The sequence below is a fragment of the Taeniopygia guttata genome, chromosome 7 (genome assembly GCF_048771995.1).
Source record: "Taeniopygia guttata chromosome 7, bTaeGut7.mat, whole genome shotgun sequence".
Classification (NCBI taxonomy): domain Eukaryota; kingdom Metazoa; phylum Chordata; class Aves; order Passeriformes; family Estrildidae; genus Taeniopygia; species Taeniopygia guttata.
The window spans coordinates 23,591,186-23,615,463 of NC_133032.1; the positions used below are offsets into that span (position 1 = coordinate 23,591,186).

Consider the following 24,278-nt stretch of genomic DNA (forward strand, 5'->3'; position numbering starts at 1 on the left):
TGCACAGAGACCATTCAGTCATGGCTTGCCCTAAGCACCCAGCAGATCCAGTGGATCAGCCTGGTCTTCCTGGAGACACAGTCTCTCTAGGTGTTCAGACACCACAGCAAAGGGACACAGAGGAAGTTAATAAAAATTAACAAACCCATTACAATAGAATGAATAAATAAATAAATAATGAGCAAAGGAAGCAGAAATCACAATGGCACTAACTTGTAACACAGACCAAACGTTCACCTCACTTCTGGCTTGGATGCCATTACACACCAAGGGCTGTACACACTCAGTGGATATGTGACTGCAGGTGGTAGTTGACCCAGGGATGGGGCCTGATTGTTAACCATGTAAATGTGATGTGCTAACAATATTCACATTACCTGAAAACCAGCTCCATCTGATTTTAATTACTTTTATTTAAATTCCCAAACTAGACTAATCTTACAGTTGTCCAGTATTAGGTCATTCCATGCAAACCCCAAAATTTTTACACTGATTTCATTTGCTATTTACATCTCACCCCAATGGTCTGCACTGGAGAGGATGACCTGAAGGGGTTTACAGAGCTGTTCTACGAGAGCCTGGCTAGTTTTCTAGGAGGCTGGTGACAGTTCATTGCACAGCCAAGCAGTCAACCCAAAGCACATGGCATGATATAAATGGTTGGGAAGAGGGAACACCATCTGTCTCTGATGGAATGGCACTCCCTTGGAAAGCACCCATAGCATTTCTTGCCTTCTTTTCCAGTTGCAATTAAGATCTAAATGGTTGTGCTGGATACCAAGAGACAGCCCCTACTCCACCACACTGGGCAAGGCTCCCCAGTTATTACAAAACTGCCAGTCCACCACTTTCATATTCCCAAATAACGTGACACAGCCAAACACAACCCCCAGAGCGGCCTGGGAGGTGGAACTGAACAAACAAGGAGAACCATAATGAGAACAGTCAGGCAATTACTAAAGAAGCAAATACTTAGAAAACCTACTGATTCTGGCTGCTGGCCTTGCCAGAATGAGGATATCATTGATTTGTGCAGCCATGGCAACTTAGGAAAGAGGGTGTATATTTGTCATTCTCTTACAGGATTTGCCTAACAAGACAATGGCGAAGGACATAGATGGCCAGCTTGCTCTCAGACTCAATTGAGTGCCCACCCCAACCCCCTATCAAAGCCTGACAAGGAATTAACACCAAGCATTTGTCTGAACACCTAAGTGGCAAAAGCACTTATGCTACAGTCTTCCCTATTCATCTTTAAAAAGAACTCTTCACTGAAATCCAGGGGCTCTTGCAAATCAATTGCACTATATGGCTGCTAATTTATTCCTTCGAGCAGGCATTTTATGTATTTAAAAAAAGTGGGCTTTTGTTTTTATTTTTGAAATAAATGCCTATGCTTCTGTCTCACATGGGGATTTAAATTAAATTATATCAGGCTGTCAAAAGCAATGAATGTGAACACTGACTGTAACTGTGCTGCAGCAGGAATTTGCTTTCAGAAATAATGCCATTAATTTGATGTTAGCCATGTGCTGAGCAGTTCAGCTGCCTGTGTGTCTCTCAGGCGCTATGTCAGGCAGTTTGCAAGCACAGACACAAATGTACAGACTCTTGCTGTCAACCCCTCCATGCTAGGAACCTGCCTTTTTTTCTGGTGATAAGTTTAAAATAACAGGGTTGGCTGGAAGCCCAAGAGTACACAACTAATACTAAGAAAATCCCACATCTCTGAAGCAATTTGGGCACTGTTTATTTTTGAAACACAGACATTAAATGAAAACTGAAGCTCTATGTCCAGGCATTTATTTATTAGTCCTCCTTTCACCACAAAACTCAATTTCTCACAGGTACCAGTACCAGCACTAACTGGCAACTCCAGTAAGGTCCAGATAGTCCCAGAGAAACAAAACAAAGGGAATAAAGATGAGACAGAAAGTGCACAATTTTTTTCTTTTTGCATTTGATTTTTTCTGAGTAAAAGGACCAGCTGCAGGAAAAGAGATGTTTTGCAGCTAATGAAAGACCTGTGAAAGACAACCCCCAAGCAAAACATTTGGCTGGAACCCCTTGCTCTGTGCTGAGTCTCTCAGATGCACAGGCTGCAAGCACACAGTCAACAACAAAATCATGTCCTTCATCGCAGTGTAGCCAGCAAAATGTCCTTTAAGTTCATCAGAGGCTGGAAAGGGTTTAGTGGCCAACTCTGAGCTGATTGTGTTTTGACTGAAAACAACATGCACCTGTGCTGGTTTGGGGTTTTTTTGAGGGAGGGAGTGTTGCAGCAATGTCAAGCAAACAGTCACTGCTATCCTTTGAATTGCTGGAGATACCAGCTTAAAAAATACCTACAGCTGTGCTTAATGCTAACTGAAATTATCTAATCAAAATGAAAGAAATCAAATTGTGCCAGTCAGAGCAGACTGTTTGTGGACAGAGCACCTTCAGCATTGCTCCCACATGCAGCTCCTAAGGCTCTGCTCCTTTCTGCCTGCCACAAGCCCTAGTGCCTTACCAACTATGTGGTTTGCAAATGCTGTTGGGGCAGTGGCTGCTGGCCAACACCACCAGCTGACTGGGCCATGGGAATCTGCAGAAGCCATCCAAGCTCCCTATTCCTACTCCCCCAGATGGGAGAAGGCACCCCTCTCCTCCCTTCATGCTAGGAGCTATGGGCAGCCAGTGTCTAATCACTTCACAAGCAGCACAGGCCACAGATAACTTTATGTTGATGCAGAAAGCTTTAAGCTGAGACCAAAGCCTCCAAATCACATGAAAGTTTAAGTGCAAAAAGAAAAAAAACAGCACAAACCACTAAGTACTAGAAGGAAACAGGTTTTTATAGGATCCCTGAGCAAATGCTCTGACTCACTTCACACCCCTGTCCAGGGATCAGCCCCGTCATTCAGGTGCCCGGCAGTCAAAGGCAGGTTTGCTGGTGAGACTGGACAGTGAGCTGAGCCACCTTCTCTGCTCATGTTCTGCCAGCCAGTGGTTAAAGAGATTCCTGTGGGTCTTGCACGCTAACAGGGCTTGTTTCCCCTGGGAGAATCCCAGCCCTGCCCTCCCAGTGCAGATGTGAAATCAAGTACAAACAGGAGTGGATAGGGTTATTTTTGAAAGCAGAACACTGACTGACCCAGCAGGCAGAGAGCTACTGAAAGGAAGCAACTGATAGGGGAGGAGAAATCAGCAGGAGTTGCAAACAGGCTTGGGTGGAAGTGAGAAATCTCTGTTTCTGGTTTTTAGAAGGAGGAGAATTGAAACACAGCAAACCAAGTGAGCCAAGCGCAAAAAATTAGTGGTGCAGAATAGGGGTAGTATTCATTTACAAATTAATTGCCCCAATATGTCAATGAGGGAAACTGAACAAGCATAATTTACAATCCATTACAATACTATGCCACAGAACATATGAGGCTTTCCAGCCAAACTGATCTCAATTTTTAAGCCATTACTACAGATGGCTGTTATAATACCTCCACGGTTACTGGGGAGGGTTGGAAAATATGAGTTTAGATTATCCAGCATCAGACCACTGAGCTACCCTCCGAAGGAAACTGTCCTCCTCAGGTTGTTCAACTACCACCACCAGCAATGCCTGAAAAAGTAAAAAAAGCACTTTTTTGCTTTTCTGTGCCTTCATGGGGCTCAGCTCCTCCCCACCGCTACATACACCAGCATCCCTAAGTCACCACCAATGGAGTGGGAAGGCAGGGAACAGAGTGAGAACTTAACTGCAATTATCACCTCTATTATTACTCTTCAGAGCAATCACAGCCTATCAGTCAGGCTCCTCCTGCCAATACCAGACCTATGTCTTATCTGTAATGCAGAGGGTACTGGAGAAAAGAGCTACTAAATATGCATTTTTAACTTACTCCTCTAAGCCTGACTGCTCTCATGCAATCGCCTTTCTGACATCAGAAATGCCATCTTTTTCTTTTTGTGATCTAAAAATAAATAGCAGCTGCCTCAGCACATGAATTACTGGTTTTATCTCCGCTTTTCTCCTCAAATGGATCCCACCTGTACATGGGGAAATGACCCATAAGAAAGTGTCCTTTATCTCGCACAGGTTTCATCACCTGACACTTGAATTTGCAGTTTCCCAATCTGTTGTTCCTACAGTAAAATCTTACTTCCACCCACAAGTACTTGGGCCTCTCATTGCTCTAGCTCCTGTCCAGTTTTTTAAAATGCCTGCTGCATTTAGAGCTTATTGGGTCTACCATGATCTAGGGGAGAGTAATTACAGAGCAAATGCCTGGTCTCCCTGAACACCCACAACTTTCACTTAATGCAGTTTGTGGCTTTTCACTGTTCCAGCCATCCCTGCAGACCCATATTTCCAATAATCACACATGTAAACACAGAAGTCTTTACTTCACAGCCTTCTACTGCTAGTGGCTCCAGACAACAAAAATGAATCAATACCACCATTGAGTTAAAGAGCATTTTACCTTAACCACAACTCTCAGAATATGTAGTGGTGTGGAAGAACACTTTTCAATGTCAGGAGGCAGTAATGGAATCTACACTGGCACAATGCAATGGGAAGGTCATGCCAGCAAATCACTCCCTGCTGGGTTCAGAGTTCAGCTCCTATGACTCATACTCACACCAGTACAGAAGAAGTCAAAGGTCCTGGCTAACAATCATATAATGCACATTCTGACATGTGGAGAGAAGATTTCTATCAATGCTTGGGAGGGAGAAGGTGAGGACTTGGCTTTCACACAAAGACATGCCAGCCCCCAGCTTCAACCAAGCACAAGGGCCAGGTATTGCTCCATTATGAAATATATACCTGGATTTCACTGAGGACACTGACTGTGCCAGGGAAAACCCAAGCACCATCTTAGCAACTGCAGAGGAAGAAGTTCCAATGCAGCAACCAGCAGTTTTCATCGCCTCCTGAGCTCCCCTGAGGAGCCATCCTAAATTAGATACCCATTCTGCCACAGGGACCAGGTTTTGTAGATGCTGGCACGTAATTCGCACAACAAAAGGGGCAGTCAGCTTGTCATAATTTCTAAGCTCTGGGAAACTGTATGTGATCTGCTAACAGAAGCTGTAAGGAGCTCTAAATATACCACAAGAGTAATTTTTAGAAAATGTTGAACCTCTTATCACACACCATTCAAACACAACCATTTCAGGTGAGTACCAGTTACAGCTCCCAGGGAATGGCACAGCACAGATTTAACAATAAGCAGATGCTGGAAAAAAGCTATGTATAAGCAATTCTCTTTTAATGTTCTTGCCACATACAAATCAGTGCCCTGGTCTCTCCCTGATACTCAGCAAATTCAGAAAGTAGCTGTGGATGGAGACTCCCTCATGGAGACCACCATGGATACCTTAGAAGCAGAGCCCTCCACTCCCTGAGGCTTTCAGCAGCATGAATAAACTTCCAGGCAAGGTAGTGTGGGCCTTGGAAAGGTCTCTCCAAGCCCCTCGGTGAGTGCCAGGCACTAGGACAGTAGTCCTGCCTTGGGTACTCACCCAGTGTCACCCAAGGGCCCAGAGCAAAAGCTCACAGTCCCACAGCACTGCCTCTCTACCTGAGTCATGTGGGCAGGACTGGCAGATGCAATCCAGAACACCTGACAGAGGCAGCTGGTCTTTGTCTCTTGTGCTTTGTTAGTACAGCCATTGACAGATAGAAACAAGAAATGTGTGAATTTCTGCAGAAACTCCTGCTTTCATTACAGCCTTTTTAATTCCTATGAACAAGGTCACGTTGTCAGATTGGCACAAACTAGATTTCAAATTTCCATGTCTTCCAGGTTGTGTTAATTAACTCCACTGCAAGTACAGCAGTGTTTGATATCCATACCTCAGATAAAAACATCACTGTTGCAGGGGAGGGAGGGGGTGGTGGCAGAAGTTGCCTAAGTTCCTATGCCACCTGCAGTTTCTGCCTGCACTGTCTCTTCCTGAGAGTGGTCAGTAAATGCTGACCCAGTTTTTATACCCAAGCAATCCTCCTTTCGTGGGGAATCACCGCCACCCCTCCTCTTCCCACTGCCTCCCCTCAATAGTACCAACTTTCCAGCACAGTTCTGCCCAAGCACGTATGTGCAGGAGTAGCTACTTCTCCTCAAAAGATGAATACCTTCAAGAAACTTGTGACCCTAACTGCTGATTTTTCAAATAACCTCTTCATATGTGATAATCTTGTTGCTGCCCCAAACAGCTTTCAGAGAACAAACTCTCTTTGTATTCCACCTGAACATTATTAATTACTTTTCCAGTTGCAGAGGCTTTGGACCGGATGACACACCCCGTCAGGAGAAGCTGGCCTTCACACCCAGGTGACAAAATCCCTGCCAGGCTGGTAGAGAACAGTGACGTGAGCAGCACAGATGGGACTCAGGCTGTGATGGGTCTGTCCCAAAGGCACAAGCACAGAAGTGCCAGGTCCCACACAGCCACCCCAGGGCAAAGGTGGCACAAAATACAGAGGAGTAAATCACAGGAACTGTATCTTGGTGAGGGACAGTGTTGGAGCCATGCAAAGCTTAGTCTAAATCAAGGGTGGGGGGTCACAGGTTCTGACACTGGCATGATTCAGATGATACAACCAGGGCAATGCAGAGGGAATGGGATTTGAGGCTGGGGAGCAGAAACAGTAAAGAATGAGATGACAGTGAGGCACAGAGAGGTAATGGAATTAGGACAGACAACCAAGCAGAGGGCTTCATTGAGCTGCCAGCCTACACAAGAGAAAGAGCTGGGCATATATTTTGCCTTTCCAACATCTTGACAAGCCTCCATTTGTCAAGTGACACTAAAAGTGGTTTTCTATGCACAGCATCTCAGCGTGCCAACCCTTGGCTGGGCTCAAAGCACATGCTGCTGAGGTGGCCCTGGCACAAGGGGTACCAGGCGCGGTGACCCCACATGCTCCTGGCTCTGTCTCCCACCATAACACAATGCATCTCACCCGGCATGCACAGCCAGCAGCTTGGCATCAGATCCATGGCTTTTGGCAATTTGTCACATCACTCAAAATAAAAAATATCACAAGATTGCTTGAGGTCCATCTCTGGCTTATTTTGGTCAAATTCAAGAACTCAGAAAGGTATTACTCAAGGCTTTTCATACCACCTTTAGTTTTTTCTAATCTCTTCCTTCTGTGTCAAAGTTACTGTTGTTTTGCACATATATTTGATGGCCTGTCTCACCCCCCATATACATACATGCATGTGTGTTTGCACACATACAAACTCATCCCAATGGATCTGAAGGAGTAATATTTAAACCTGAGTTTCAGAACTTTGTTTTGCAATTTAAAAAAAAAAAAATTTCTATCAAAGGAGAACATGTCACAGTACCTGTTTTCTGGATGAACTTCAGTGACCCTCCATTTTTGGGCTGTCATACACTTGGGTCCACACTAACTGCAGGAAGGTCTTGTCCCTAAACCCACCATTGTGAAACACTTGTAGTAGAGCCCTGGTGCTGAAGGAAGAAGAGTAAAGCGAGAAAATTGGCAGAAACATACATTTCTGCTCAGATGACTCTGGCCATCAGCTCTTTCCCCAACAGCCAGATGGCTCCCTGGGTCTGCCAGGTTCTGGGTATCACCATGGAAAACAGTACAGCCTCATACCAAGCACCTTCCATGCCAAATATCTGAGCAGAGCTTAGATCCACAGCAGATAAATATTCAACTGCAGGAGGAACTACACAGCTTCTCAAAGGCCTTTCCAGTGCTAGGTAGTAAAGGCTGGAGAAAAGAGAGAAAACTCTGTGTGCTCCCTGGAAGAACAGAAACTATTAATTGGCTTTGGTTCTGCAGGGGCTGAGTGTCACAGGGGAGTCAGTGCTGCTCCTCACAAGCACCAGCACTGCAGGCAGGTGAGTGCAGGCCCACGTGGGTCCCCATGCCTGGACAGATAAACACAAACTCTGCCTGATCTGAATGTGTGGACAATCATTCCTTGCCAGCCAGTTAAACACTCCTGCTGTGACATTATTCAACAAAACCCCAGTAATAACTGCGTAACGGGACAAAGTCTCTTCCTTTTGTCAGGCTATCCTGGGACTTCACGCCCTACAGAAACTCACAGGACCATGAAGGGGATCATCAACAGCTGTGAACTCTGGTAATATTTGCTCTCTGCTTAGTTCCTGCTATTGCCAGCAGTTGGTACTTGAAGATTTAAGGTTGTCTGGGTGGCCTTCCCATGTATTTTAAACACACACAAATATTTAGCTTGTTCTAAATCCAACTTGTGTCTCGGAATTTTCCTTGGCCAAGAAAACAGAGACCTTGTCAGAAACACCATTAGGGCTTCAAAAACTCACAGGGAACAGCCAGGTACCTAGAGAGGTCATGCTGTACTTGTTGAGACCGCTCACTACATCCTCCCCGGAGCAATGCTCTGGCAGCATGGCTGAGGGCCAAGAATAACAGGATATTCCAGCTGATTAACTAGTATTCCTGATGGACTGGGATTACACTCCTTTTACTCTCATACACAGTGTTGAAGCAACTTGAGAAGTTTCCATCACCAGATACAACTGACAAAATCCACAGAGACTGTTGAAGAGCTCTGGTTCCTGCCTTTGGGCTTGGGCAAAACAAACAAAAACCAGTGCATTCACCATTTATGGAGGAGGTCTTTATCAACCAAATCAGTAGAGAACAGCACTCTGCTAGGTACAAGAAAAGATCTGCCTATCCTGCCTAATAATCACACGGTTTGGTTCCCTTGGTTTACAAAATACACTGATCAAAACAGCTTGGCATGTGAAGCACAACACGTACACTTACCTCCTTATCTTGTAACTCAAGATCATTCAAAGGACTCTAAATCTCCTATCCCAGAAAAATCTTACAACACCTCCACATACAGAAGAGCCCTGGAGCCTGTCCTGAGAGCCAGGAGCACAGACTTTGCCCTGGAACCAGCCCTGAAGCTGGGAGCCTCCTCTGCACTCACCACTGCATTCAGAGTACACAAAGGTCTGGGAACAAGCTGTGCTCCCATGTGGCTCCTCCAGACTCTTTCTCAGATTCAATACAGAAAAACCTAAATCTACCTCCTCCCTTCTTCCTTCTACTTTTAAATTAACTGCTTCCAAGTAAGCAGGTTAGTATTTACAGGACTAAATGGATGTTGACCTTGATGGCCCTCTTCACCTTGTCTCTAGCACTCTCAGAAAGCCGGCTGTTTTTTATTAATTTTCTCCTTTTTGTCCTTCAGTTCATGCGTAAGAGACCAAGCAGATCTACTCACTATGTGAATCATTAGAACAGCTCTGCATTTCCTCACTTTTGTAAAATCTGCCACTCAATCACAGACTGACTGGCTCAGATAATCTTGGCGTAAGGCAGCAGATCCTTCAAAAGTAGCCAGGGCACACAGTCTGGAGAAGTTTAAAAGTTTGAAACACTGCTCTTAGTTCAAAAGTTTGAACTGCATCAGCAAACCAAATGCAAACAATGTGGGGACTAAAAAGCAGGAAAGATATTTAGTCTCTCTGCAAAAAGAGCCTTTGGGGTAATCACATTCAAAATGCATTTCTCTAGATCTGGGTATGAGCAGACATGAGGGGAGCTGATATGGAATAACACAGTGAGCCCTGCATTTAAAGGCAAGCATGAAAACTCCAAGCCACGCAAACCACTCCTGCCTACTGCTTTTGCTGGACTATCCTCTCAGAAGATGACAGCAAATCACAAGAATTTGTTTCTAAGACACTGTGGCTTAAATTCCATCTGTTTTTGACATTTCACAAATTGAGCACCAATTTGCTTATGTCCACAAAGATATGCCGGGAAAAAGAAGGAGATACAGTATCAGGAATTTTGGGGGGTGAGAGGAAAGCCTAACTGACACTTAGAGTGAATACAATATATGAACATAGAATACAGCAGCTTTGTGTGGACTCATGAATCCATCATGCTCTCACTTGAAATTAAGATAGCATAATTTGTCATGCAAATCCTTTAGCAGCAATTAAATAATATGTAGCAGAACAGATTGTTACATTGTGCCTAACTACATATAAGGTTCCTACAATTCTGCTGTGCTGCTCTGCTATCCGCTCTGCAGCATGCCAAGGAAAAAAGCCTAACTGCCTGTCTCAAGATTTTATAATACTGTAGAGTACCCACTCAAAAACACTTCCATGTTGCACTATAATAATCCTTAAATTAAGTCTGGGAATGAATCTAGTTCTTCCAAATATCATCAGAAACTCTGTTTTTAAGGTGCTTTAGAATATCACTATCTGATAAGTAGTTTTTCTTCAAAAAGAAAACTGATACCTTGATGATAGTGATGATAAATTCGCCTCATTAGGTGAGGGCAAGTAGTCTGTACATAGATCTGTCAGAAATCTTGCTTTTATCTGTGCAAGTAGCCTTAAAGTGTGCATTTGGGACTCTGCCACCCAAGTGAGGGTCTGGGATGCTGCAGGCCTCCCAGGCAACTGAAGGACATCATCCTGCAAAAGTGCTATTTCTGCACAATTCTGGTAGCTAAAATCACATTCACTAGAGCTAACATTGATCACAACCACATCATAAAATTGTGGATGCCTCCTCCAAAGAGAGAACTGCACTAGCAATTTAATAATTGTATGCCTTCTGCATTCAACAGACTTCTCAATATATCTAATCAGCATTCATTTAAATGGATAATTAACAGATACACTCATGGATGAGAGCTGAAACAAGCCCTGAAAATGTAGCCACTTGATGTCTTGTGTCATGCACTAATAGTTGGAGTCCTAGTCAGACAGAAGAGACAGACTTAAGACAGCAGGGGCAAAATCTTATCATGGGGAGCAAAGAAAGATTTAAAAACACATGTGCATTTCAGAGAAGACTAGAATCAAACATTTGAGTCTTTTGCCCTTCAGCAGAAGACCAAAACAGTAAATACCACTTTTACCTTCTTTTCCCATGTTTTATCTTTAAATAAGCCAGCATGTTGGCATATTAACTATCCAGATATTTATCATCAACATAGAAGTACCTCTTCGTACTGTTTCTAGACTTTGTATGTGCTGACCCACCAAAGCACAAACAGCCCAGAAAAATCTGCTTGCAGGCTGTCAAAGCATGTCCACATGTGAGCAGTAAATCTGAATCACAGTCAACATACTCAAACTTTGTTTGACTTACTTGCCAGGCTTTTGGGACTCAGGCAGATCCCAAATTCTTTGCTCAAGTGAACACCTCCTGGCAGTCTGTGACAGTTTTTCCTCAGCAAGGAGAGTAGTTTTTCATGCAGGCTACAACTTTTCTCCCCTCAAACATTCTCAAAAACTCATATAGCAGTCATTGAATCAGTGGTTTGCACATGTGGACAGATGCTAAGAGTGCCTCAGTTACTGCAAAATGCTTGGTACAAGATCCCATGGGAGAGGCAGACAGCGGGTGAAGAGCCCCAGGAGAGGTGGCAGCTGGCTCTGTCCTGTGCCGAGAAGGCCAGGAGCAGACCCGACCTGGCTCTGCAGGACATCACCCACAGGTGAGCACACCTGACCTGAAAACCACCCAGCGCTCCACAGCGGCACTGAGGGCAGGGATTATGTCCCTGCTCTCAGGACCCATCAGCTCAAGGTCAGAACTGCCCCAATGAGGCTTCTCAGCTTCTGCCTTCCAGGCTCTGGTGCTCCCCTCTCTGCCAGTGCAGGCAGGAGGAGCTCAGTGCAAAAGCAGCCACAGGAACCAGAGCAGAGGTGGCCTTGCCAGGCAGGCGGGAGAAGCAGCAGCATGTGGGGAGAAATAAGCACGAGCCCACGCAACCACATAAAAACCTCTGCTCTGGGAGAGGGAGAGTCACCTGCTTTAAAAACAAGAAATATCTCATGAAAATGAATCATGACCTTCTGTGACAAGGGAGGGTCACACCAGAACAATTGCCTCAGCTGAGCTGAGCAGCTCTGCATGCCTGGCAGGGTGAAAGTAAGGATTTCCTAATACCATGGCCCCTGTGAGGGGGTTAACACAAAACCTCTTTTGCTGCCTTTGCATTCTACTGACACTCAATTAAATACAGAGAGGAATATAAAGACACAGAGCTGGTGCTGCACAGAAATAGAAGTTAAAGTGAAACTATATTTGGGATCATAGCCATTCCTGTAATATTGCTGTGAGAGCATGATTCTTCTGTCTAGTATGCTTAAGTTATGCCTCTTAGTATTACTGACTGTGAACCTGACAGTGTTCTACACAACATGGAACCAAAAGAGGAAGGTGTGACATTTTATAAATATTGATGTCAAAGCTGACTTGTTAGACTGTCACCAAGTTATAACATCCATTCTTTTAGTGACATTTTAACCTTCTGGCAAACAGTTTGTCCTTACAGTGGGTATTACTAATATGTAATTAAGTTTATATAAACTAAGCAAGAAATTGACAAACTATTTTGATTCACCTCTAAAAAGTACTCCAGGGCATTTTTAAACATGACAAATGACCACAGTTAGGATTTTTATAAAATACACTTTAATCTTGCAGTCTGTAGCTATTTAATGATTTTGCCAGTAGCAGTTTTTTATTGCATCTCGTCTTTTATTCAAAGCTTACCTACTGCAATGAGTCTTTATAAAGAAACACATAAATTAAATATGCCTTGGCTTCACTAGCTGAGGAAAAGACTATTAATCATTTCACAGCACAAAAACAACATAATACCTGCTATTGCTCATGGGCACCTCACACAAACTGACTCCTGCCACGTGACATAATTGCCTCCAACAGCCTGAGCCAATACAAAGAGGCTTTCTCTCATCAGCCATTCACTCCCCCCACCTCATGCCAAACAGCTGATGCATTTGTGAGATGTTATGGGACATTTTTTCTTTTTCTTACTACCCTATAACAACACCTAGTGAAATATATTTGTAATGTCCACCCTGCCACTGGACATAGGGAGGATTCATGGCTTGAGTGGGGCAGGGCTGTCGGTCTCTTCCTGCCAAATCCTCCTGAGTGGCTCTCACCAGCACTGAGAGATGCCCAGTGCCAAAGAGGAGATGCAGGTTTGTTATGGGCAGGGTCACTGAAAGACAGTATTTTTAAGGGAAAAAAGAAAATAAGATGTCAAATTAGAACAATTACTAATTGTTTCATATCACACACCTGAGGACCTGAGGTACAACTTCATTCCCAGTTTTCTAATGTCATCCCTGAGTTGGACTTCAGTCAGAATGAAAAGATGTTTCATGTGCATTTCATGGATAGTTGTCACAAACTCTGTTAATATTTCATTGTGTGAGAAAGGTAGAAAAGAAGTAGTGGCTTACAAATGAAACAAGTAAATTATTCATTGACCTTGACTAGATTTTTTAAAAGCTCTTTTAAGTAAATTGACAATATGTGCTAGTCAGAAATTATTTTCCATAGAAAATGTTTCTTTGATACTCTACTTGTACATTCATTAATCATAGGTCACCCTCAGAGGTGCAAACTTCACATTTGACAAACATCTAAAAAATCAAAACATTTAGAGTAACTCTGATTATTAGACATTTATTTTACCTAACACAGCAAAAGGTATTCAGATTAATGTTCAGAACTGCCTATGTTCAATGTTCAGTTCTTTTGGCAGGGGAGTGGGGGGATGGCTCTAGCTACTAACCTCAGTTGCTCTGTGTGGAATAGGTTATCTATTTAAGTCTGTAACTTTGAACTGGTTGACTTTTCTCTTCACGAGAAATCTCATTAACTGAGCTGACACTGACTCCATTCCTCACTTTTCCACTCTCTCATGGTGAATCAAGGTAGGCAGGAAACCACAGATGTTCCAGGTCTTCTGTAACCCTTCTTTACCACCAATGGCCTCTCCCACAACTTCTGCCCTTCAGCCTCTATGTTCCCAATTCCTTTTTCCTTTTCCTGCTCAAGACATATTAAGTGCTCTTTCCAGCATTACAGTGGTGACACATACCTGTCGTATTGCTACATTTAGGGGTATATTTAATGAGGAACTCAGTGAAAATTTCATCAACTGGCTTGCTCTGGGATTTCAGCAAAGGGAAAGGCACTGGCAGGTCACAGGAAGATGCTGCCAGAAAGGACAGCCTGGGAGCTGGAGCAAGGGAGCAGCTGGGACAGAGCGAAGGGAAGTGTGATCTATCAGAGCAAGGTGGGAAATGAGGCTGTGAAAGGTGTGAGCTGAATGCTAACAACCTGAATGCTTGGCTCAGGCCCTCTCCTTGTCTTCTGCTAAGGCTCCACAAAATCCTCTCCTCTTTCCACCCCTGGCTGTCCCTAGCTGTTTTCACCCCAGCTCAGTCACACAGCAATCACGACAATTTGTGGCTGGTTGATGCTAAGCCAGTGGCTAAAGCCCAGTGAGTAACAGCTTCATCCTGGGGTATGTCCCTGCACAGCCACCATGAAGGGGTGAAAATCCCCCTTTGGCTGTTTGGACAGCACTCTACTTTGGAAACATAATCCTGAAGGATCTACAATATTCCTCATGTTTTTTCTTGACAGCCCCTCCTGCCCCCTGTCCCTTCCCAGAGCGATGTTCCAGTTCTCATTTTACAAAAGAAGTATTTGACACACAGTGACCTCAAACAGGTCACTTTCAGGGTGCATGGGGCAGAACAGACAACCAAACCCATGTCCCTGATCATACAAACCATAAGCCATCTTTCCTTTTCTGTTCAAGGCTTAGATAAATTCCCTTCACACCTTTCAGATCAGAGGTGTAATTGATATATTTGATAAATGTCAATAAATGATATTTATTGATACATCCCATTAAAAAAAAAGAACATGTGTCTGCAGAATAAGTAAGATGTACAAACAGAGAAGCTGAAAGAGCAAAGGTTTACTTATAAAGTTAATATGAGACAGGAGGTGGCATTTCTGTGCATACCTTCAGCACTGTGATATTCCATGCAAAACTCTCAATGGCTTTGCTTAATTTTCTTCCTTTCAAACCTTCTTTTGTCCCAAGGTTATGAAGCTCTTCATGGAATTCCATTCCTAAAAACACAGATTGCCACATCACTCAACGCACCACATGAAAGCAGTTAAATGCTACTGTTGAATCAGCTTCCAGTTTCTCCTAATTAAAAAAATGAATTAAAATATTAACTACAAGACAGCAGTTTCATTCATTATTTACATTTAATAGAAGGAAATGGCTGTAGCCTGCATCACTTGCTAAATCCAAAAATGCCTACCAGAAAAAATAGTATTTATAATTGTTAGGGTCCTGTATGTATAGAAACCTCTTGCCTTCCTCAGTTCAAAGGAAAAACTGAGCTAGAGAATGCACTCAGTAAAGGCACCATGCCTTCTTAACCCCCTCTTTTTAATGCCTTTTCGGTTCATTTGACTAATTTAAATGCTGTCAGACAGTTCAGAGCTGTAGAGCAGATGGAGAAATAGCTTCTAAGGTGAAAGCTGCATATTTTTGTCTGATCACACCTGCAGTGCTATTGGAAGATGAGCCTTCAGGAGGGTAGAGCATGCCAGAGAAAGACCAGGATGCTCACTTACATCCAGGTGAAAAATGCTGTAATAGTCACAAACTGTAAATAAATTATGGCACATTATTTCTCATCTTCCACCCAGAACTGCTCAATATAGATGGATTACCTGCTTTCTGGCACTGAACAATCTTGTCATGAGTGGTGTCTGCCGTCTCAATAAGAACCCTGCTCTCTTGAATCATCTGTCAAAAGAAAAAAATCAGCATTACTAGGGTTTCCTACAACATCTAACACATAGAAAGTACAAAGGTTGAAACTGGAGAGGAGGTCTGCTCTGAGAGCAATATGATAAATATTGGATCCTTCCTTCCTTCCTATGGGGGCCTCCCAGATCTGTATCAAGCTATGTATCAGTTGCTCTGAAAACGTTTTGCTCCAAAAGTTAATGAACAGCTGTTTTATATCCATGAGACACCACTGCAAACAATATGAAGGAAACACAAGTGATTTCAGAAGAAAAGAGATTTAACAGACAAACTTCATTTAAGCCTGTGCTGGATTTTATTCTATACAACAGTTCAGACACCTATAGTAATTCTTGAGTTTCTCCTCTGAGAAACTGAGATCCAAATCCTATCCTATCCTCAATATTTCTGTTGAAGCTTAACAGAAAAGATAACACACAAAAAATCCAAACAAAACCAAAAAAAATCCACCTAAAACCAAACAAACCAAAAGCAGCAGTTTCAACAAGCCTACTCACAAGTTTCAAGCGACCTCCCTACTTAGAATAGTCCATTAACAGCAAAAAAATTAAGGGTTCATTACTTGACGAGTTTCCTGAGCCTCCCTACATGCAAATGCTATTCTCCTTTGATGGTAACAAGCCTCCAAAACCTCTCAGAAGCCCAGGCATACAATAATATTGTTCTATTGTTCTGTTTTGTGAAAGGTGGCACATACATCTGTTACAGAAGGCAAGAACATGCTGTATAACAAACTGTGCCTGAGAATAACCTCACTGTCCTGTCCTGAGAATAACCTCCTGTCCACTCACCACAAACCTCAATCAAACCCAAACAGCACGAGAGCAGTGCCAATTAGAAATGAAGCAAACTAGAGAGTGACTGCCTAATGTTACACCCTGAAATTAGAAAAAACACCTGAAAGCTCTGCTAAAATGCTGCAACTGCTAAAAGCTTCCTGCTTTCAAATATGCTAAATATGAAAACCCAAGTAGTAGGTTTCAACAATTTTAGTGGAAGACAGCATAACAGTAATAAATTAACACTTGCAAATTAGCACATCATACTGTTTTAATCAGACACAAGGAATGAGAGACGCTTCCACTTGTCACACTTAAACTTCCAAATTCTGGAGGAATTTAGAGCCAAAATTTGCTCCTCATCTCATCTTTATTTCTAATTAAATGCACTAAGGCTGCATTTAACAAAAATACCCATGCCTTTCCTTTGATATAAAGAACAACACATGGAAAACAAAATCCATTATCAGCTTCACAGGCAGTGTGAAAAGCCTGATATACCTAGAGAGTGCAAAATTGTTTTTTAACAGAACATGCCCAGTGGATATGCCCAAGATTTAAATTACTTTCGATAGTGTCTTTTGCCTTTCATTCTTATTACTTACTTGTTCATGCATCATATTGATTTTTTTCCTCTTAGATATTTTCACTTGTCATCTAGAAAGAAATGACAATTTCTACCCACTCTCTGGTTTTTCTGTACTACAGCACATTATCCTTTTGTGCTGAAGGAGCCATTCAGCTGGCAACTACAAATCCCAAAGGTTTGTCTGAGCAGTGAAGACAGTATGAGTCCCAAAAATCCTGCAAATCACTGAAGAGGCAGCCAGAGGCCAAACATGCACCTCTTGCATATGCAGAGCTGGGGCAGTGCCTGCACTGGCCAGTCCAGCCAGGAGATCCCAGCATCTCCATGGCTCCTGCACCCCACGTAGCCATCACCCTGGGCTTGGGTCCCCACTGGGTGTGTGCCTGCGCTTCCTACCCAGCAGCAAAGCTTGCCCTGTGAGGTCAAGGGAAAAAGTAAAGCTGGTACAGCACATCCCATGCGTCAGACTCTCCTGTGCTCAGATCCCTCAAGCAGAGTGTGACTTGTGAGGTTTTTATATACACATATGCATATATACATACATATATATACAGCCACAGGAAATTATCCCACCACGCACAAAAAAAGCAGGCTCAAGAATCATGCAACTGCTGGGCTACTCCCAGTAGTATGCCTGTTTAAGGATTCTCAGACATGAAGGTATTATATTCATTTTTAAAAGCAAAGTAGCACTAGGATGTCAATTTTCACTTACTGCAGAGTAGGTAGAGGAATCCTTCACTCCTTTGATGCTAACATCAAAGTCTCACTACTTTCAGCTCAGCAAGAACAAACAATTAAAAACAGATCATGTAGCAGAATTTAACCTGTTCCCATCTTCCTATCTGCAGTAATCTTGACAAAAATAAGCAGCTTTTGTCCCATGACAAATCCTGAAAGTGGTTTCAGAGTTCCTCAGCTCAGTAACCAGGGTTAAAGGACAACCTCAGTCATCACCTGGCATTCTCCCTCACATGTTCTTCTAGGAAATACTGCACTAGGTAGAAATAATGGGACCCAAGCCAGTTATGGGGTGCTGGCCTATGGCACCTATACCACCTCTGATAACACAGTGTGCAGGACCCTATATCCCTACACGACAGGCCAGACTCTGCCCCCAAGAGCTGCATGTGCAGTTTCAGAGGCACGAGATCCTGCTTCCTGATGCTGCTGTAAGAGATGCCAAGAATAGGATAGGGTAAGGACAAAGCCTGGGTGTTCACTTGGAAGAACAGACTGATTCAAACAGACAAGAGTGTAACAGCAAGGTAACTGCTATGCAAGAATAAAGTTGTAGCATAGGATCATGGCATCTAGATACACTTTTTCATTTTTGTCACTGGTTTTGAAATGAGTCCATGATTTCCCAGTTTGAATCATTCCCTGCTCTTCCAGCTGCTATCACATCTGAAACCCTGCTCAAGGATGTCACCCACTTCTAGAAAGGACATGAACCAGAAGCCCTAAAAACACAACATGGAAGACTGTGAGATTTTCTGCTGGGAAGGCAACCCCATAAATCACAGGACAGCCTGAGATTTTCAAGGCCACTTTTGCTAGTAATATATCAAAACACACCAAAATATATCAAAAGTGAAGAGTGAGGTTTCTCATGTTTCAGCATTAATTTCCATGCATCCCTCCTCTGCTCAGATCCCCCTGAGCAGCCCTCCAGGCAGCTGTGCAGTCCCAGCCATCTGGCTGGAGCCCATCAGGATGCTGTTTAATGTCAGCTCCCAAACGGCAGCTTGCTTCCATGAAAGACTCTCACAGAGCAAGAGATGTCCTACTCCCTCAGGACTCCTGTGTTCCACCAGAGTGTGTTAACTCCTGAATGCTGAGCTTCAAGGTACCATTCGAGTGACATTTACTGAAAAGCAACCTTTAGAGGATGGACGTTGGATGATGGATGATCTGGGTCCACTTGGAGGGAGGAAATTTTTATCAGCTGCTGAAGCTGGAAGGATTTCTTGGGATAACTTGCATTTTCCATGTCAGAAAGGTAGTGATAAACTTTACTGAAGAAGTATAAACTTCATTCATCTCAATCCATGTGAAGCTCTCCCGAACAATCATGGCAGATTCTCAAACAAAGCACAGGAAGCAGGTGCTGGCACAATCCCAGGAGTTCTCTCCTTATCCAGTATATGAGATCCAGGAAGTGAAATAGACCAAGGGTTGAAAACATAACTGACCTGTCTCACTTCACTGTCTAAGAATAGCATGGAATATCAAATTTAAAATCCCAGTGCTTGACACAAAGAACAATGCTTTACTTTGTCATTTCTGTTAAACTAAATAAGGTTTAAGTGAAATTTAAAATATGTTAATACTGAGGGCATCATATTACTCACAGGGGTATTTATTGTCTGTACTAAGGTCAGTTTAATCACAGGATCAGTACAAACAGAACAAAAGAATGTTCTTTTTACTTTAATGAACTCTTGTGCTAAAAACCAATTTCTTCTTTCCATTGTGAATTATTATATAAATTGAAAAGGAAAGAGGAAATTAACTCAGCAGTCTCACCAAGAAAAGACAAAAAAAGAGAGCAAAAGCTCCTGGTGGCAAATTAAAGTACTGCTCCTGCTGGAAAGATAAATGAGAAAAAATGGACATTCAAGGAAACCTCTCATAACTATTACAAATTTTAAAACAGAAATTGACTGAACATCAGTCAGGAAGCTGACTGGAAGGAAGCTTTCTCTTAGGTGTCTCCTCATGGCCACTGTCCCAGTCTTCCATGCCTTTCATTGACAATGAAGAGTTTTGCCTGGTTACAAAAACAAAACCACAAAAAACCCTCAAAATCAAACCAAACCCACCCTCAATCAAAAATGAAAGAGGTTACAAAAACACAACCAAATCAAAAAACACCTGAAGAGAAAACTGAACTCATGAAAGTTTGAAGAGAATTCCCTTTAGCACTGAGTATTTCTTGTACTCTTCTGGGACAAGAAACAACAAAGCCATCAACTGTGTGTCAGCAAGTTTTGCAAGAAAAGAAAGATGGGTATGCAGTGCCAGGACATGGGAAAGAATGCTGCTGGCCACCATTCTATCCCTCACCTTGTCTCTGTCCCAGTATAGTTCAAGATGGATTTCGGTATCCACATGTTTTCCTGCAACAGCCCAGCATGAGAAACATCTATCAAGGATGGTTACATGAGCTAGAAACATCTGAAACATCTAATTGACACAAACTGGTGAACAAACTGCATAAAGTTCACCTTAAATTTCAACTTCATGTTCTCAGTTAGAAATACTTCTGGAAAAATATGGAATCATTGTAGCAGGATGTGATCTGTGCATGAAGACCAGTCCTCTACAGAACAACAGGAGCAATGGAGGAAAAGAGAGAGGTCAGTTTTCAATATGCTTATGCTAAAATAGCGTAACTGAAGTACCTAACTGTAACTTCCTTCTCTAAGGGAAGTTCTGATTTGATTATTTTCTGGTTCTGTTTTAGAAGTGACTAATGGACATGGGCAATCAGAGCAAGAAACTTTGAGAGCAGTGGGTGAAAGAATTGTAAGAAGCAGAGAAAGAGCAGAACTTTCCTTAATAAGAGTGGAAAAAGAAACTAACTTTCCCAATCTATGTCCAGTTTTGGATGGAAAATTCTTTAAAACAAATACAAATTCAAGACAATGTCCATGTGCTGGACTGTGTTTGACGTCAGTACATTATGACACTTCTTTGGCAGTGGATGCTCTGGCTCTGCAATATCCCTTGTCTTCAGCTGCTTAGAGAATTGTGAAAAATGTTCCTCTGGGAATGATTCTATCCCAGCTGAGGTATGAATTTCAGTGAAAAAGCTCACAAAAATCTACTTAGTCATTTTGCATTTACATAATAACTGGGAAAAGGGACTTTATTCTTGAGAATGCAATCATGCCCACACCAAGACAAGCCCAAAAAGACTGAATATGAAAGAGCAGCAGACAAAGAGCAGTTCACCTCACACACATTTCAGCAGACCTCTGCTAGCATGCATGGACCAATACCCATGTCAACAAATCCGCTGCCATTAAAATACCTCTTCTTATTTCCCAGCAACCTCACAGATGGTTCTTGTCCTCTCAGAAATCCCCAGTACATCTCCATGTTGGCCAAGATGTTCTTAACTACACTGCATCTCTTAGCAGTACCTGCAGCCACCCTGTCCTTCCACAACTGTCTGCTTCAGCATAGCAAGATCAGGCATATGAATGTCAGTATGAGTTTATATAACAAGTAGCTTCATTGTTCAATCTTTTTTACACTTCTTGTTATTTATGATTTGAAAACACATAAAGATAACTTGGATGTCTCATTTTTCTTGGAAAAATTTCTGTATGCACATGACCCAGGAGATTGGGTAAAACCAAGAACATTTATTATCATTAGTTTATTGCTTTTGATTTTCAAATGATTCAATCATTTGATCATGGAGGAAAATAATGCTTAACCAATAACTGAAATGCAAAGTGCACAAGTGTCCCTGAGTTCATGCATGCTTGCATCAGCACACGAATATATCATGCAGACACAGTAACCACAATCTGTTTCCAAACAATTCTCAACCAAAAAACCTCCTAACTTCACAGGATAACTGTTTGCAATGAATAATTCAACCATCTGTCAGGTCCAGCTGGACCCCATCCCTTCTCTTCACATGGAGCAACTCATTTTTAGGTGTGATCAAAGAACACCAGCATTAATTTGACAGGTTGTGAGGCACCCAGCACATGCTGCTCTCCTGAACAACCACCAAGGGGGAGCACACAGGTAGAGAGGCAGAGTGAGAGCCCTTTCTCATAGGAAAGGAAAGCTCTGAAGAACAACTCTATAAGTGGCAGGATATGTATGTGGGAAGCAATGACATCATGACCAGAATCCATTCCTCATGCTCTATGTATGGAATGAACTAAAGCTGTAAATTGAAATTATCCATTCTACACTGTATTTCTTATCACTGACACACTTTTCAAAAAGGCTGCGTATTGCCAACAGTCCACCTCATTTTCTTGATTTTAGCAAATCCTATTCCCTCCTTTCCTCTGCAGAAACTCCTATACAACCCAGTGTTATTGATGAAGCCTCTTCCTACATGAGACATGGCCAACAGTACAGCTCCACTAAACCACTGCAATGCCACAATAAAATGAGGGAATCACAGTCCTGAAAAACTGTTCCAGTTCCTTAAACAAAGCACATTAAATTTTATTCTAATAAGGTCTCTCTCAAAAGAAAATATTTAATGCAGAGCACAATAGTAAAATTAATTGCCCAGGAAAAAGCAAACAAACTGCACAAATGGGTCTTTGTCTATCTCACAGCTGACAAAGGCCAAGCAGGAGGGAACAGACAGTTAATTGTTTTCCAGATCATTGTGGCAGCTTTCTGAGCACTTGCACCTCCATTTCCCTGGACCCTCAGCCCTGTTTATGCCCCATTAAGCACACAGGCAGAGTCTATACTTTCCATGGTAAAATAAAAAGGTATATTCGGTTGGCAATTTTCTGTAAGGGGGAAAAATTCTAACACATTAGGTCTGTTTTTATCAGAAATTATTTTCAAAGCAGGCTTTTCAAAGAATGTGTCACATGTAGTGTTTCCAGAGGTGGTAAGGAAGCATTTACCCAGCACTCAATCTTCCTGTGCTGTGGGGCCCAATGACTGAGGCAGACCTGCAGTCACGCTATGAGATTTAGGGTCATACTTTTTCTATTTTACTGTAAAATGAATTAAGAGTATGGCCTGTTCATACAAAAGACAGGCCAATATAAACAGATTTTATTTTACGCATTTAAAAATGCACTTAGACCTTTTCATTCAAAAAGCACTTTAAAACGAAGAGACATGCAGCAAGCACTTGTGGATCCAGTTCCTTGAAGCCATACTTATCAACAATATAAAAGGCCAAACTGTAGCATATCTTGAATTAAAATTAATAAATAAGCTAAAATATTTTATATTGCTTTTCATCAACATCTCTTTGTATTCTCATTTGCACAAAAAATATTAAAAAGAAATACACACTGGATTATATGAAGCCATTATATAGCACGGAGAAGCCCCTTGTCAACATTGAAAATGCAGACCCCTTCCCACACTGTGATTTCAAATACCAAGATTGACAGAGACAGTTCATTTATTCAAATACAGAAAAGGCTAAATAGATTTCAATATTCTGCTGCTGGCATTGTCTCAAAAGGCAAACATCCAAAATGTAGCAAAACCACTTATTAAATCCAGCTTTCTTTTTCAGAAGCGAATAGTTTTAAAAAAGTAAGAGGCAGTCATAGCCAAAGTGGGTAAAAAAAAAAAAAAGTATCATGTTCTCCTTAACAGAATTATATCTCAAATCAATCCTTGCATAGGCAAGGCACAACTCCTCTCTCTCTCTGATTTTGAACTGTTTGCATGCTCTCTTGACATTCAAGTTACATTTTCCCCCATCGGAGACAAATGTGAGAACAACCATTATTTAAAACAGTTATACAAGTGTTTCTGTCTACATCCAAAAGAGGCCTTTCACTTATTTAAATTGAAAAACTGTTTCCAAAGTACAAAGAGGCCTTGAAAAAGTCCCATGTGTACTTTTCAGTATATAATTACAAAGATAAGAGATGACACATTCCTTTTGGTAAAACTCCATTAAGCAGGCCTCCAAACACAGAAAAATCTCTTATTCATGTGGTATTTGCTCTTTCACAAAGACATGAGACCATGTACCAAATCTACCCCAGAAAGACTCCATCTAAAATAAGGCAATCAACTGGATTTGCAAATCCTTGTTCTGGTATTGTTACAGCTGGCATTTTATTACCATAACTCAATCATTTCCAAGTCCTAGAAACTATTCTGGAAGGAACCCAGGGGTTATTTCAGAGTACTTTTAGTATTTCTGTTTTAATCAACATCAGTGTCTTCTGAGAAGACACTTCTCCTTGAGAAGTGTGTTATAAAGGCAAAAAAGGAGATGGGAAGGAGGTGGGCATTTGGTACATTCAATAGTTGGTCAAAGTTGTGACCACTCTTTGCAACACATCAGGGTCCATGCAAGCAATTTGATATTCCCAGCATTATTCAGTATTTTATTCCTTATGAACACAAACTGCAGTAAAAACTGCTGGCCTCTGAACATGAGTCGTGATTCAGCCTGGCTGCCACAGTGCAGTACTTAAGTCAGGCTTGGCAGAACTGTGCATCTTGTTATTGGTTGCTGCAGACCAC

The 24,278-nt window shown here is 42.2% G+C and overlaps 1 protein-coding gene across 2 annotated transcripts in view; it reads right to left on the bottom strand.

Annotated features, from left to right (window-relative positions):
- The window catches only part of PLCL1 (phospholipase C like 1 (inactive)), a 176,216-nt gene that overhangs the window by 8,022 nt on the left and 143,916 nt on the right, over positions 1-24,278 (bottom strand). For both annotated transcript variants that reach the window (XM_030277771.4, XM_072932407.1), the window contains exons 4-5: positions 15,590-15,665; positions 14,862-14,971 (exon numbers count right to left, since the gene is read on the bottom strand). In XM_030277771.4, coding sequence (XP_030133631.3) covers positions 14,862-14,971; positions 15,590-15,665 — 186 coding nt within the window. The remainder of the gene's footprint in view (positions 1-14,861; positions 14,972-15,589; positions 15,666-24,278) is intronic.